This window comes from Corvus cornix, chromosome 1 (assembly GCF_000738735.6).
Source record: "Corvus cornix cornix isolate S_Up_H32 chromosome 1, ASM73873v5, whole genome shotgun sequence".
NCBI classification, from domain to species: Eukaryota; Metazoa; Chordata; class Aves; order Passeriformes; family Corvidae; genus Corvus; species Corvus cornix.
This window is the reverse complement of record NC_046332.1, coordinates 4739700-4756084: the sequence shown is the minus strand read 5'-3', so window position 1 is coordinate 4756084 and position 16385 is coordinate 4739700. Positions and strand designations below refer to the sequence as shown.

Below are 16385 nucleotides of genomic sequence, written 5' to 3'. Positions count from 1 at the left end.
GATGTGCTGAAGATGATCTGTTCCCTGTTTTTTTAATCTGATCCCCACCCCACACAGGAAAATCCTTTCTCTCTCTACTGCTTATGAATTTTATTTTCCAACCACACCTCTAGCCCTAGGAGAGCTATCAGTGGAGCCTTGTGTTTTTCAAACAGTTGATACACACATTATCTGAATTTCTTTAAAAGGAAGGGCTGCTGAAGGGTGGGTCCCAAAGCTGCACGAGAGAAAAGAATATGATGTGAAGAAAAATAAAACACAAGTGCACAGATGCACTCCTAGCAACAACTCTTACAGTAATATAACAGGAAACACTTGCCTTTCTGCCTGAAAGAACTAGGCTCTGTGCAGATGTTTGTATTTACAAGATACAAGTCATTTCTTGCAGTCTCTCCTTAGAGACTTAGCATTAATGTATCTGGAACTAGACTGGAATATAAATTATTTTCCACAGCAGTTAAAGTGACCTTAAAAATGCTTACCTATTCTCATTGAGGTTACATCACGATTTTCTACATTTGTTAATGATGTGATTGACTCCTCCTGTGTGTTTAACAGCAAATTGCCTAAGTGGAACACAAACCAAAGTGTTTCACAAGATTTGAGCAAGACAGAACAGCCTCCAGAATGAGCCAGCATTTTTTAACCCTCAGAGAAACCAACCACCAGGGAGATGCCAGAGCAATCTGGTCTGACCTTACCTGACAGCAGTTCCACCACTGACAAACATAATCAGTTAAGTCAAAGATTTAAGCCTAACCACCAGCTACCTGCTTTGGAGCTAAGAAGACTTACCCAAAGATGAAAAAAGTGGCTAGATTGAGGAAAGAGGCAGATTTTTCCAGTGATTTGGAAATGCACAGATGTGTTTCATCACTGTTTGTATCCTCATGTCTAAGTTTACAGTAAATTCAAGCGGATTCTGAGATGGAGAACTGCACAGAATCTCCCAAGTCAGTGCTGCACCATTTATTTTCATTGAGACTGTCTGGATAACTCCACTGGAGATGGCTGCAGGAAGAGCAGATGGATGCTGAAGGAGATTCCCCAACAGACAGGGGAACAGTGAGGAATGTGGGAGACATCACATGCCCTAGACAAGGAAAACCAGGCCAAAAGTTAATCAGGGCCCATGCCAATATTGCCACTTCAGTAACCCTGTCTCACGTCAAATGTAGGGTCCTCTGTTCCAGGCAACCAGATTTCTGCAAACTGATTAAACTTTGTTTGAAAGCCAGTTATGATTATTGACCTGCTGTGATTATAGCCCTGCTAACTTCTCTTTATTTTTTTACTATGGCCAGTGGAGATCATTTGATTTTTGAGAGAGATCAATAGAAAGCTTAAGACAGGAAGCAAGTCTGTGCCACTTATCAAAATGATGCAGATCAGATTATTTCCAGCTTTTATTTTATCTGAACTGTGGTTCCCTATGCACTTTCACTGAAGGAAGTGTCAGTTATGTCAATGAGACAGATGAAAGGAAATACCTCGACAACCACAAAAAGCAACCCAAACCCACAAAAAGTGAGTCTGAACAGCAGCCTCAGTTTTGTGTAACATGAGCTCCCGAATAATTTTATTAAGCAAGTTTGCCCTTCCAAGTGTGCACATGCCCACTCACCTCCTCCGCTTTCTGCCACACATCTCAAAACCAAACCCAGGGTTCTTACCTGAAGTTGGTCTCCACTTTTTCCCTCACTCTGTCCTGAACCTGGTGCAAGCTCCTGTTCCCATGGGGTATTTCTAATCCTTCAGCACCCAAAGAACATTAAAAAAATAATGATTGACAAAAAAGCAGCCATGCCACACTCTCAAGAGGACCTGCTGTAAGGTTGTTGTCCAGAAAATTCAGATTCATCTACATGGTGTGCAACAAGCCAATAATGACACACTAGAGAGAGACATTAATTATTTACTTATTTTGGAGTCGCAGAAGCCTGGGTGCTTGGCAGTATTCCACAAATCAAGCACAGCCCACTGGGCTTTCCATGGCATTACCTATACACAAAAATATGTTAGTAACCTCCCAAGTATGATTGGTTAATAATTACCATACAAATTACATAATCGCACTTAATTTCTGTGCATGCTCAGGGGAAGGATCTTCACCTGGGCAGGGATTTTTCTGACCAGGAGGTGTGATATTTAATGTTATAATGAAGGCGGTTCAGCTATATCCAGATGCATTCAAGAGGCATCTGTATCTGGCACAGGATGATGGGGTTTTGTGGCTTCGGGGTTACAGTGACAGTGCTGTATGGTTGGACTGGATCATCTTAAACGTCTCTCCCAACCATGATGATTTTAGGATTATATAGGACACATAGACCTTGAGTCTTTTTCCAAAGTGGCAATATATACATCAACACCTTGATTTATTTCATCCATAGAGCTTGCTAGCTGCAGGATGTCCTTGACTAAGGGCACCATCTGGTTCTACTGACATACAGCATCTTGTTTTACTTAATGAACGACGGGAAATCTAGGTTGGATATTAGAAAGAAATTCCTTACTGAACAGGCTGCCCAGGGGAGTTGCCCATCCCTGGAAGTGTTCAAGGCCAGACTGGACGGAGCTCTGAGCAACCTGGTCTGGTGGAAGGTGTCCCTGGAGCTGCATCATCTTTAAGGTCCATTCCAACCCCTTAACGTCCTACGGTCTTGTGACCCTTAGAGCTTGTTGGCCGCTGTGTGTTCCGCAGACAAGTCTCCCGTGTCGCTGATGAGGAGTACGCGGAGCTCTCACACGGGAACAGGGCCTCAGCTCACCGCCTCACCGCGGGCACAGGCGGCCCCGGAGCCGCTGCGGTCACCGCCGCCCCGCCCCGCCCCGGTCTGGCCGCAGCGCGCGGGCGCCGCCCCGCCCGCCCCTCATGAGGGGCCGCGCTGCCGCCGCGTGAGGGGAGCGCCCGACGGCGAGGCCATGGCGCAGCGCGGCCGCTTCCGCAGCGCCTTTCTGTGCTTCGTGCACGATCAGCTGCCCGAGCTGAAGCGGCACGGGCTGCCCGTGGCCCACGTGGCGGATGCCATCCCCTACTGCTCCCCGGCATGGGGGGTGAGGGCGGAATGTCGGCGGGGCTTTGCTGGAGGGCGGGCTGGCAGGCGGCTCGGCGCCATTTCAGGTGGCCTCAGGTGGCTGCGCCATTCTCCTCTCGGTGCGGGGGCAGCGCTGGTCCGTGTGCCGTGGGCGGCGTGGTGGCCACCCTGGCTGGCAGGAGCAGGTCCAGGGCGTCTCTTGTTCGTGGCTTGCCCTCGCTCGGAGGTCCTTCACCTTTACCTTGCTGTGTATTTGGAAGCAAGGCTTACGGCGTTGTTAGGAAAAAAGGACTGGAAGTGTTTGAGTCAGTCTTGGCAGCCATCGATAATGTCCTTTGGAAATGGTTTGTGGGACTACTAGAAGGAGGTGTTAGAAACCTTTTAATAACGGTTAATTTTCCTTCAAGTCCCTGACAGAGGAAGAAAAGACACTGTATGCAGGGAAGGCTCGTAAATGGAATAGCAAGAAACGCTCTCAGAAGACTACAGTAAAGGAGGTAAATGCTGAGAATGGAACGCCCTCTAAGGAGGAGGAGTAAATGGTCTTGGGCTACGTGTGGCCGGTTCCACAGGATGCTGTGAAAGTTCCACCTGCTCTCCACAGCCTCCAGCCTCTGGAGGTTATGGCTGCAGTAGTAGTTCATACCCTTATGAAGATTATGCGGATAATTGTTCTGGTTTGAATTGAAGGTAAAAATATACCTCTTTAAACCAGCAGAGCTTGTTCCTGTGCGCTCTTTTACCAAGTAAAATGTACTTCTCTAACACCCTAGTTTTAACAGTATTTTGCAGTGCCTGACTTAGTTGGGTTTTTTTCATTTTAATTTATACTGTAAATTGGTGTTATTTTGTGTCATAGGTTCATGTTGCTTTTGCTTTGTGAGTGTCAATGGTTTAGGTAGTTCCTGTCTGATGGCTTGAAAGCACATCTTAGAGGCAGCTCGTTTGTTCTCGGGGAGCTGTGTGGTGAACCAGGTCAATGAAATGTTGCAGCCTATGCACAAATAGAATAATTACCCCCTGCCATTATTTTTGGGTTGGTTGGATATTGGACAGAGTAGTACTACTGTTGTGGAGGACAATACAGGAGTAGGCGGTTGAGTTAAGCTGAGTGTGTATGGTTGTGGCTGGAAATGGTGCTAAACAGATCATTTCTACTATTTGCTGCCTTGGAAAGGTGTGTGTGTCCCTTTTGTTTCTGTCTCTTTTCCTCTTCCAGCACTTCCCTGAAGCAGAGTTAGTTAAGAGTTTAAATTACGAGGTGTCAGAAAGCTTATTTTATTTCAGTCTTTCTTGGTAGTGTAAAAACTTGTGTGTCCAAGGAAAGAGCTTGACTGAGCACATGGATAATACTGCATTTACTCCTTCATGCTCTATTACTAGATAATGACTATGAACTGTGAATTAATGGTGAGCATAAATTCCAGGACTTCGAAACACTTACATAGTGATAGAGGGAGTGGCAGAATGATTGTAGTTTGGAGTAACTAGTAAATATGGATTAGTTGAATTAGCCAATTTATAGTGGAAGGGAGGTGTTAAGCAATGTTTTCTGATTTGGGGGGTCTGCCTGTTTGGGAAAAAGCTGTTTAAAAAGTGATCACCCTTGTGTCATTTAGCAGGCTGAGGGGATGTAATTAATGAAACTCCATTTTTATCTATCGTAGAGAACTAAGTGAAATGGCAGGTAAGCCATAAATGGAGGCTTCTGTATTTCCTTCCACAAGCTGTAGCATTTTAGAAGACTGTAGTAGGGGACAGGAAAAATTGCTTTGCCAAAATAAAGATCGCCATCCTTTCTGCTTGTCAGTGGAAATAGGGAAATGTGTATAGATGAGGTTATGTGATCTCAGTTTATTAATCCCAGCCGTGTACACAGACAACCACAGTCACTTTGTGTGGTGAAAGGTCATGTTCCCCTTTTGGAGGTGGCCAGACTTTATTTAGATGGGAATAATTCCTCATTTTGTTTTAGATGGTTCAAACTGATAACCAATTAACTTTGGCTAAGATGGTTATCTGCAATCAGTGTACCTGGGTGTGGATGTTATTCCCAGTTTGGGTTTGAATGATCAAATTCTGCAAGCCTGCCAGGTTTCTTTTCCCGTCCTATTAAAAGCTTATTGTTCATTAATGGATTTTCAGAGCAATCCAATGACTTCCTTGGGGTTTTATCAGATTTTCATGAACTTGTTTCCTAGTCAAAGACAATTAACACATGTGCCAGGTGCTTTTTTCAAAAAACTTATGGAAAAATGTTTTAAATTCCAGTTTGAAGAGTTCCTTGCCTGTGACAAGTGGCTGAACCTAAAAAAATATTTTTTTTATATTACATTTTGTAAATTTAGCTGTAGTTCTTTAAAGTGGTAACGGGTTGACAAAGGTACTGAAGAGAAATCCTGCCTTCCTGGCCTACAGGTATACAGGCACTTTTTATATATAAACTGTCCTACCTAACCACAGGTGTTAGTGGATGTTGCATTTTTCTCTGATATAAGGAGCTGAAGGACTTTATTTGGGGCGAGAAGACTCTTTTGTTGTTGGTTTTTTTTTTTTTTAACTTTCTCATCTTTTCCAGACATGTAATCTGCCTGATCCAGTTCCTGCCCCTCTGACCACAAAGATGCCCAGTGTTACTCCTTTGCCACATGCCTGTGCTCTGTCTTGGAAGAATGACCAGGGTATGGTGATCTTAAAGCAGTTGATCCTGGTAGATGAGAGCTTGCCCTTTGAGGATGTTCTCAGTGGTACCTCTACAAAGAATCTTTACATTTTGCTAAAAGCTGTCTGTGTCAGCTGTTCGTTTGACACTACTGGGCTACTGCTGTAAAAGGTAGAGGGAAGTCAGCACAAATACCCTTCCTCCCCAAACTCCAAGAATTCTATACTCTGTTTTTTAGCTCAATGGGAATATAGCCACTAATGGTTTCGTAACAGTTATTTCAAGATTTTTAAGGAAAAGGTAATTTGTCAAGCCCTCCATTTATGATTTGACAAGGCCTAATCCAAGTTCAGCATAAAAGAATGCTTGTACCAATTTCAAAGGGTGAAGAATTGCTAGGTATCAAAGTTCAAAATTTGTATGGTAGAGGTGCTAGGTAAAACAAGGGCCTGGCCTCACTGGGAGAATAAAAGAGGGAATACGCACTTGGTCAGTGCCTTTGTAACACCTTGACTTGCTTCCTTTATTGAAAGAATTCTCAAAAACTAAATCTTTCTTACCTGTACCCTACCTTCAAATGGATATTCTAATTAGAGTTGAGTAGTGAACACATTTGTAATCTTCTACCCAATTAATATTATGTTATTCTGAAGAATGATAAAAGGCAGTGCTTACAAGGTAAGTCAAGAAGCCAGTTCATAGAAGCTGTATCTGCTGTGTGGTTAAGTCTCAGCTCCAGCGTTTTACCTCAGTCTCTTGAACTGTTTTCATGTTGTCATGGTTATGGGGGAACAAGAAACAGTAGCTGCATAAAAAGTGAAATACTTACTAGTGCCCTCTGTGCCAGGGGTCATGCTCCCCTGTCATTGTGATGCAGATTTGATTGGGTTGATAATGCTGGCTTGAGTTGACACAATTGATCTTTCAGCTGAATGAGAGGCATAATGATAAAGGATAATTGAGATACATTTCATGATACTGCTCTTAATATTTCTCAGTTAAAGTTCTGTATGGTTCCCTGTAGCTATATCCATTTTTTCATAAGGTAGGAGAGGTGTCTTTCCTTTGACCCCACAGCTTGTGCAGTTTAAGACCCACATAAGCGAACATGGCCATTCAAGCTTAGGGCAACTGGTGTTAAATGTCCTAAAGTCTGGCATACAAAATTATTTATGTGTAAAGACAGTTACACATCTCTATTATTTAGTAGAGCAAGCAGGATTTTTTTTGGTGAGGGGCAGAAGTTTAGAGTAAGGATAAAATAGCTACGTTAAATTTCAGTGAGGACATTGTGACAGTCATGAAGAGAAGGATTAAGGTGTATTGTAAAACATTTTTCATAGTTGGATACTTTTAAAATTAGTAAATGATAAATCTGTTTCTTAATGTTTGTATTGGGTATTTTTGCTGCTTTCTTTGGGAGCTCATTTGGTGGAGGAGAAGCAATCCTTTTAATTAACTTCTCATCTTCTTGCCCCACAAGATTGCTACCAATTCATTTGAGTGTTGTAAGCTGCCAAACCGAGCTTGTGAGGCTGTTTGCAGCTACTGATTTGGTTTTCCCCTAACCTTATTTTCTGAAAGGGCAAAGAGACCTATCCTTAAAAAGAATAATAGTTCCTGTTGGATTCCAGGCCTCTTAACATCTTTTGGGTTTGGAGGTTGGCTTTTTTTTTGTAGTTGCTTTTATTTGTTGGGTTTTTTTGCCTGATCTCTACACACAGCATCATCCCTGGAAGGTGTTACCAGCACTACCAGTGTGCCTGACTTCTCCATAAGTTTGTTATCTTGTCCTCTTGGATACAGAAGAAGAGCTGTGTGTTTTGCTTGATCGTTACCCTTTTTCACCCAGTCGTAGGAGAAAGTTCACCAAAGCTTTCCCTGGATGAGGCGGAGACCTGCATGGCATCTGTAACCTCTGGTAGATTGTCTGAAGGTGGTTTTGTTCTTTTTCTTTCAGATGTGATTGCAGACATCTTCTACTTCCTGGACATTTACAGCTATGGGAAGCTGCCACCCCAGTGCGAGCAGCGCTTCCTTCCCTGTGAGATTGGGTGTGTCAAGTACTCCCTACAGGATGGAATCATGGCTGATTTCCACCACTTCATAGATCCAGGTGTGTTCCAGGAAGTGTACCTGGGGTGAGAGGGAGGATTTCTGGTGTCGCTGCTGCCCAGATTAGACTTCTGGTATTAAGACAAGTTTATTTCTTTGACTTTAAGTGGTCAGACTTCTTAAAATATCAGAGCAGTGCTGATTGTTTTTGAGCAGAATTAGTGTCAGAACTGCATGTAACTTCAAAGAGGGTAGGCTAAATTCAGGAAGACGTGCACGTGTTGTTGCTTTATATTTCATGTCAGTGACTGTTGCTCTTGGTTGGACCTAAACACACTATACAATGCACTTTGTTTTTTAAAATGCACGTAACTGAAAATAACTTCCCCAGAAATAGTTGTGGCACTTTTACAAGGCCACAAGGGAAGATGAAGCTGTTCCTTTCTGTATATGAAGCTGTGGTGTGGAGTTGAGAGTTAAGGATCTCTTGTTGTTGGTGTTGGATGATGATTGTACTTTTTCCTCTTTTTTGCAGAAGTACCACCACGTGGTTTTCGGTACCACTGCCAGACTGCTGGTGAGTATTAATGGAGAAAAGAATGGTATGCAAAGGTGTGCAGTTTTAGACTCAGCTTATCTGACCTCTAGCCAAACGTTTTTTAAGTCTTGATAATCCTTGTGTGTATCTTCAGCATGTAGTGATAATTAGTAACAGGGTAACTCAAAGATACTGCTTGATATTTAAAAGTTATGTTTAGCAGCTTGGCATATATTAACAGAATTAAAATATCTACACCATTGTTGTGTCTGGCTTGGCCTGCCTGTTTCCTTTGTGACTCTCAGTAATGTTTATAGATTCCAATTTGTTTCTATTAGGACACTTCCTCTCCTTGTGTACAGAGGGACCAAATTTGGCCTGTGTTTTCCTACGGCTCATACTTGGATAATGGCCTTTTAAAAGGGTTAAGAGTGTGAGTGTTTGCTCCCAGCCCAGACCTGCTGACAGAAGCAAGGTTTCGATTGCTTAATCACAGGCCTTGTCTGTGGAGGAGTGTGTGTGTTTGTGTGTGTATATACATATGTACATAGAAAGATAAAAAGGAGGAGGGAACCGTATCTCTTACAGAAACTGGACTTCCCATAACTTTGTGGGTTTTTGTTGACTTTTTTTTTTCCCCCCCCTGTCTCCCTTCCCCCCTCAATTAGGTGATGAAACTCATAAGATCCCCATATCTGGATTTCACCTTCCTCGTTCTTGTTATGCCGTTGTCCTACGGGAACTTCTTGAGTTTGCCCAGCCTGCCAGAGGTGCTCAGCCTCGCTTCTTCTGCAGGGTATGGTCAAGATCAAAGCTTGAAGTCCTGTTGGGTGACTAAGGAGATACTTCACCCTAAAACCTAATCAGTGTGCATATAAGTGGGAAAAGACACCCTTTCCAAAGTGTCCCAGTTCCATGCAAGAAGAAATGGCCTCTAGAAGCCAACCTTTTTGTAAAGCAGAGACCTAATTTTTCTGCCTTCTTATTTTCAGCCTGCACTTCTGGTTCTAATCTACTGATGAACAGGGTCTATTGTTCTCTGACATTGTTATGACTTTAGTTAAGGGCTCCTAAGATTTGACTTAAATTGGTTGTGCTCAATAATAGTCATAAATCCTGCTTTTTTTGAAGGGATATTTTTACGTTTTCATGACTCTTCTACCCTTGAGAATAACACGTGCCTTAAATTTTTGCTCAAGTTCCATTTTCCAGGGAACAGAACAAAATCTTAGGATTCAGAGGCGTTTAAGTTTCATAACAGGTATATTATGTTTCAATTCAATTCAAAGCTAATATTAATCCTCAAAAAGGTAGGGAGGGACAAGATCTTAGGCTCCGTCCATAAATATAGAGCTCTGAACAAATATGCATGAAATTTGGTTCCTCTTCAAGATAGTTGTCAGGGAGATTACATTCAGTCCCAGAAACAATTTTGGTTTGGAGGTGACTTTCTCAGACCTACTCAGAAGTCATGCAAGTGTCAGAATTATATACTGTACTCCTTTGACGTGATGGAAATTTTCTTTCCTCCAGTCTAATGACAGATTCCGAATTAATTGGTGTCTTGGTCGAATGGCCAGCATAACAGGTAGGAAATGGATAGTTTTTGTCCTTCCTTTTCCTCTCGTCCCCCAGAAATAAGGGCTGTGTAATCATGGACAGCTGTATTTGTCTGACAAACGTGTCTCAAAGTTTTCATAAAAGCTGGTGCTGATAGCTAGAACTGCTTTGCATGCTTCCTCCTCTTCCTTTCTCCTGCCGCTTTCTAGGAAGCCAGGTTTTATTAAAACCACTGGTGGAATAACTTTGAGCTTTGATGCTCTGATAAGAGGCTGGGCAGGGAACAGGGACTGACTGAGAAATGAGCCAAGCAGGACATTGACTGACTCCTGTTCTCCTGGCCTGGATTTTCACTGAACTGTAGGCATTGAGAGCCATTGGGAGCTTTTTGCTGTAGAAGACCTGATTACAGAACTGTACCAGAAGAAATACCAAAAGGAGCCATCCAAGATCTGGGTATATAGAAAACTGGATGTCTGCCTGTGGGATTTCTCCAGTAATACCAGGTGTGTTGGGTGGTTCTTTGTGTAAATGTGCCTGCTTTCAGATTCTTCTGTGTTTGTACAAAAAGTGGTGTTTGCTTGCAGTGTTGCAGGAGTATATTGGGTGATTATGCAGTTAATTTAGAAATAGACTCTAATGTTTCCTCTGCTACTGGTTTAAGAGCCAATAATTTGATATTAAATTTCAGTAGAAAAAACATATAAATTATTCTTGGAAGTCTGCTTGGAATATGGGTTTTAAGATCCATTGGGTTCATCGGTGTCACTTTGTCTTTTTATAGTCAGGCAGTTTTCTGTTTCCATGAGTATCTTCACACTAGAGGGGAACCTTAAGGAGAATGGAAAAATCTCCTTTAAAACACACATTTGGAGAGGAAAGAGGATGTTTATGCGATGAGAAACTATTTCACATTAATGGGGAACTTGAAATGGTTCAAATGGTTTAAATTCCATTTGTCTCTTAGGGTTCTCTTTTCTCCCTGCCTCCCACCTCAGTATGAAGCAGGTTGCCTGATAAGCAAACCTTTAAACTCCTCATAAACTACTTAGGGCAAAGCTATTGAACTCTGAAGTTTTAAAGGTACTGCATGGTCACTGCAACAAAAAGATACCATCTTTAATATTTGTTCCTGTTCATCCGACCAGACCAGCTACTCTTGTTGATTAACAATGTAGGTGCTTCTGAAATAAGCCTGAACTTAATTTCATGTAGGTGCAAGTGGCATGAGGAGAATGATATCATCTGCTGTGCTCTGGCATCCTGTAAGAAAATCAGGTGAGTATTGCTAAGGAGTTGCCTCCAGCATGATGGCTTTTATTTTGTTAGTATTGCAATGTTGAGAAAAGTGTTGATTGCATTAGAATTCACTGTTTTGCTTCAGAGGTATACTCACTATACTCTAGGATATCTCTGCTTTGGAAACTTCTGTCTGACGTGATGTAGGTAGATAAGGTTCTGTAATCTTTTTGTAGGGGAGAAAGGAAAAGTAAATAGTTGGGAAACGAGGAAATGCAGTTTATGATCTCAGTTGACAGCAGTAGTAGCACTTACAGAGACAATAATAAATAGTCTTTCACTCAAAAAACTCACCATGGACTGCCGTGCCCTGATAAAAAAAAAGTTGCTTTTCACACTTCCAAGTGCTGAATTTGATAATGTGGGGAAGCAGTTTGTTTTCATTTCATGTGTAGTTGTAGAACAGACTGGTGGTCTTGGAAGGATGCAGTGATGCTGATGTAAAGTCCTTCTGTCCTCTGGTATCTGCTCTGTGCATCTCAGGCCCTGGTTGGTTTTGTTTGCCAGTTGAAGAATTGAAAATGCTGTGCTGTTAAACATAAGCATTATAGCCCTCTTAGCCAAACTTTCCTTGTTTTCCTTTTTTTTTCTTGGTCAAGTTACTGCATCAGTAAATCTTTTGCTAGTGTGTATGGAGTCCCACTAACAGCAGCTCACCTGCCTCTGCAAGACTCTGATTGTGATCAAAGCACAAATACCAGGATTGTGAAACTGAATGCTGGACATATCCAGGTCAGATTCTTTCAGTTGACACCCTGATTTATTTCCAGTTGCCAATTTCAGGTGATCTCTTTTGTCTTTGGATGCTGTCCTTTGTGACGTATGTTGGGCAGACGGATGAACTCACAGGGTTTTGACCATAATTCATAGGTTTGATGGATTAGTGGTGTATATTTCATGTTAGCAGACACATGTACATTATTTTGAATGTTTCTTTTTTTCATACAGAAAATGAAAGCTGAGAGTTCTGGGTGTGACAAGCCTTTGGGCTCTCCAAGACAGGATCAAGAGTTTGTCCCTTCTAATCGTGAGTTTGAAACATTCACATTTTTAAGAGGAAAGAGATCTTTAAACTTAACCCAGTTGTTGCTTTTTCAGATTTCTGGCCTTAGATGTTGCCTCTAAGTGGTGCACAGCTCTGCATGAGCTGTGCTTATTCTTGTGTATGGATTTCACTGAATTTCTGAAGACCCAAGCATGAAGAGCTGCCCTTTTCTTACTGGGCAGAATCTTAGGGTCAAAAAACATCTCTGCAAATTTAGTTTTTCTTACAAATGTTGCTCTCTCATTTGTGCTTTTCTGTTACATTAAGCCATTCTCATGCCCAGGTGTTTTGAGGCAGGACCATGTTTAAAATACTCTCCTTGCTCTTAAATCATTTTATGTACAGGCTGAGCTTGTCATTGTTGCAAGTGTTCTGTCACAACTCAGTTATAAAGTCTGCTCTTCTAAAGTCTCTTTGCAGACAGGATTTTTTCCCTAGAAGGCCTCTGAGCTCAGTTCTCTGGGCAGTTCATGGCTAATCTTCAGAGGAACAGAATCAGGTTTGCAAGATAAATAAGTGTAAGAATTCTGAGTTTGCAGCTTGATTTCTTGTGCACAGATTAATGCTAAATTAAACTCTGTTCCACCTGGAAATCATGATCTTATGGTCTTGGTGTTTGTAGAGGACACGATCTGCCTGACTTCTTGTATCAGAGCTGTTGAATAGGTTCAGCTCCACAGCATATAAAGAACAATTCCATTAATCTATGCAAGCTTTAAAGGCTGATTTGATGTGCGAACTGTATTTGATTTAATAGGTGATTCTCCATGTGGTGTGAAGACCTTCCCTTGTGGAACAAGTGTTGTACAAGGAAGAGGAGTTACTCGATTGCTGAGAAGTGCGTCTGGTCTATCCAAGTCTTTCAGTAACTGAAAATTTCTTTCACATCCAGGACAGCTGTAAATCCTAATTTTCTTTGTTTCCCTAAGATAACCAGTAGTTTCTCCAGACTTCAGTTTTTCATCTTTTGTGCAAACCTTGACAGTTCAAGTTCTTGTTAGAATAATAACACTATTGACTGGAGTTAAAGAAGATAAAAAATCTTGTTCATTATCTATGTGAAGATGTATTTTGAAGGAACCTGACAGTCACATCTTTAAAAATACTTGCTGTACTAGTTGCATTTCTTAGTGAATGGAGTGCAGTTTCAAGATTGATTAATCAATATAATTGAATTAGAAGAATTCTTTAGTGACCAGTGTGACTTTAGACAACTTAGACTTTTTGTTTTATTTCCTTTTTAATAGCCTTCCCATCTCCTGCATGTGGAAGATAGAATTTCAGTGTGTAACAGTCTTGCTTCAGAAAGCTGGTGCAGGGGGGGAAGCACTGAAGGTGTGAAGGGCTGCCCTAGGGGAATTAATTAAAGGTCAATAGTCCCAAAGATTTGCTGTAATATATTAGTTTTAGCCATGAAGAATTTGAGTGGTCTTTCAAGGCAAAAAAGCAGACCTTACAGAAAATGTCTGGAAAGAAATACTGTGGCAAATTTATCCATCTGTTAATGTACTTAGAGGCACAGGCTGTGTTATATACATTGGGGACAAGTACAGCATAGATTGGTTTTTTTAATTTGCATCTGTTTTCTTTTTGAGAAATGCATGTCCCTCAAACTTAGAGACTGAAGAGAAGTGTAGGTGTTACAGGGTTGGTTGGTGGGTTTTTTTTTTTTTTTTTTTTGGAAGGAATATCAAATTCAAACTGATAGATTTCACAAGAGTTTAGTCGGGCTGGGTAGATACCAGTCATATTATTTGGGGGCACATAAAAAAGTGGGAGATGTCTGATATTTTCTAGGGAAGTTAGATATTCCTTTTTGTGGAGGTAGTGCTTGGACTAGTCCCCAAAAAGTTGTCGGTCTGAGCCTTGTGCTTAGTCCATGTGTCTCCTAAGCAAGTGATTCTCAGAACTAAGAGCTTATTTTGTTAAGCTGTTCCTAAATTTTGTACCAGCAGATATCCAGTTTTGAAATACTATTTCCATAGCAACTAACTGTGTGAAGATTTCATTCCATGTAGGTACTGAAACTCAGGATGAGGTGGTTCATTCCCTTGAATAAGGAAAAACTCAACAAAACAAATGCAAGCAAAACGCAAAATGCAGCCAAAATAAGAGGTTTATTTGAGCGTGCTGATCGGTGTGTCAGAAAAGGCCATCGCTGGTTTAGTTGGAAGCCTGTTACAGTTGCTGTAAGGCCAGTTGAGCCCTTTCTTCTAGTATTTTGGGATCACTGAGGCATTTCTATTCTTACCTAACTGTTCACCTCTATCACTGAATTTCTTCAATTGATTCTGTATTTCCTTCCTTTGGGGCTGCTGTTCTACCTGCTAATTTTAATTTCCACAGAATAAGGGACAATAAACCTCTAAGTCTGAAATTTACCAATGAAGCACCCGGGAATGTTGTAACAGACCGTCTTTTCCGCATTTGTATAGAGTTGTGCAAGTTCCTTAACTGACAGCCATTGCTGCATTGATATTTCATGACATACAGAACTGTTGTCTTTGAATTATTTTTCAAAGTGCAGTGTTGCAATAAAAGTTTGTTTCAGTTATTATGTAGGAGAGAATTCATTAAAAATTATTATTAAAATACTTAGTGTTAAATACACAAACCTAAGAACATTTGTTACTAAACCTTATTGCATATCAAGACTGAGACAAAGAATCTGAGCAGAAGTGGGAAAATGCCGTTAGGATTCCGTGGCATATCTGTACCTTATCACCTGTAAATTAAAATAGCACATAAACTGTAGATGATCTAATTATATGCTGCAGGCAGTGGGCTGTTAACTGGGGCAGTAACTGTCTTACTGTAACAGCCAGCAACTCTAGTTGGGTTTTTTTGTAGTGAAAATAATAAGATCTATGTGGTTAGAATGAGTACACCAACTTAAAGTAACCCATTTCATACTGGTATTCTGCACTTACTGAGGGGGAACCCTAACAGCTGTTGAAGGATGGTAGAAAATTCTTGCATTTTGGAGGTCTGTGTCCCTGGCTGTTTGGCAGTTTGATTTCTGGAAAAATAAATTCTGAAAAACAAGCACAATAAAGTAATGCTTCTCTCCCTTAAGTAAAGGAAAGTAAAGATGAGGGATTGCAAGCCTAGCCCACTTCCTAAGTGCAGGGACTAGTACTGGCAAGGCACGAAGTGTGTCAAAATCAGGACAAAATTCTCCCCACTTGCATGACAAAATTCTCAAGGGGACACAAAACCAAGGCAGGGCAGAATGGCTCTTGAGCAGAGTTTGATTGGTGCAGCCTGGGAGCTTTAAACATGTACCTCCGACAGGGTAAAAGTAATGGTGACAACGCTCTGCGTGTGGGCGTTTGGTACCACATGTGTCGAACTGGCTAAAGAGTTGTTTTTGTAAAGGAGACTTTTGATAGGTTCTATCAGACCTGGCTTCCTGCCCTGCTGTTGGTGTAGCTGGTTCACTCCCATGAAAGGAAAGGGTTAAAGTCATCCTGGTTTAACACACACATTGCATAGGTGTTTGTGCCCTTGTTATAACAATAGTAGACAAATGGTTGAATTGTGTATTGCTACTCTAGAGGTTTTGGCCAGAACGGTTGTCTGAGGGTCACGAAAACAATGACTGTAGTGACAGCTTTGCTGATCTAGTCTTCATCAGGATAGTGACCTGTAACCATTCCTTTTACACTCTATTTGAAGTATGTAACTGATACTGAAAAATAAAACATGTTAGCATAGATAATAGCAGTTGCTGTTACTTCTAATTTAATTGTTATTACTCACTGCTGGCTTGTCCACCTTCTCCTTTCAATAAACTGCAGGAATGAGGGATGTGGCAGAAGTTCCTGTTGAACACTGTCTCTGCTCCAGCATTCTCTTACATGCACACATCTATACTGTAGATACAACAGAACCTGGTTTTGACATCTTTAAGTTGAATTTTGTTTTGGAAGGCTGGTCTTATCAGTAAAGATTGAGGTGAAGGTGGCTTTAGCTGTGCCCTCTATGACCAGCTGCCCATTCCCACTCAGATGCACCCACAAAAATCTTTCTTTGTGCCCTCCATGTGCTTCACCAGATGCAGCTTTGAGTAGGCTTTAGCTTTCCTATTCTTACCTAACCTTTTCCTATTCTTTCCCATACCTGCACACACACAGCACCTCTGTGTTTCTCCCCAGTCAGTTCTCCCTGCTGCTGTCTCCTGCATGT

General features: G+C 41.5%; 1 protein-coding gene across 1 annotated transcript; it reads left to right on the top strand.

Annotated features, from left to right (window-relative positions):
* The first annotated feature begins 2887 nt into the window (after positions 1-2887).
* On the top strand, positions 2888-16017 carry MAEL (maelstrom spermatogenic transposon silencer). Its single transcript, XM_039556363.1, has 12 exons — positions 2888-3057; positions 3446-3535; positions 5617-5719; positions 7661-7816; positions 8291-8332; positions 8962-9089; positions 9827-9881; positions 10218-10359; positions 11069-11131; positions 11752-11884; positions 12101-12179; positions 12955-16017. Exons 1-12 carry the CDS (start codon positions 2926-2928, stop codon positions 13068-13070), a joined length of 1239 nt encoding a protein of 412 aa, XP_039412297.1. The 5' UTR covers positions 2888-2925; the 3' UTR covers positions 13071-16017.
* The last annotated feature ends 368 nt before the right edge of the window (positions 16018-16385 follow it).

Excerpts from the sequence above, each read along its gene's own strand:
- MAEL (XM_039556363.1), top strand. The coding sequence starts at position 2,926 with ATGGCGCAGCGCGGCCGCTTCCGCAGCGCCTTTCTGTGCTTCGTGCAC. Across the intron at positions 5,720-7,660 it reads GTCTTGGAAGAATGACCAGG|ATGTGATTGCAGACATCTTC; the intron begins GTATGGTGATCT and ends TTTTTCTTTCAG. Across the intron at positions 10,360-11,068 it reads GATTTCTCCAGTAATACCAG|GTGCAAGTGGCATGAGGAGA; the intron begins GTGTGTTGGGTG and ends AATTTCATGTAG.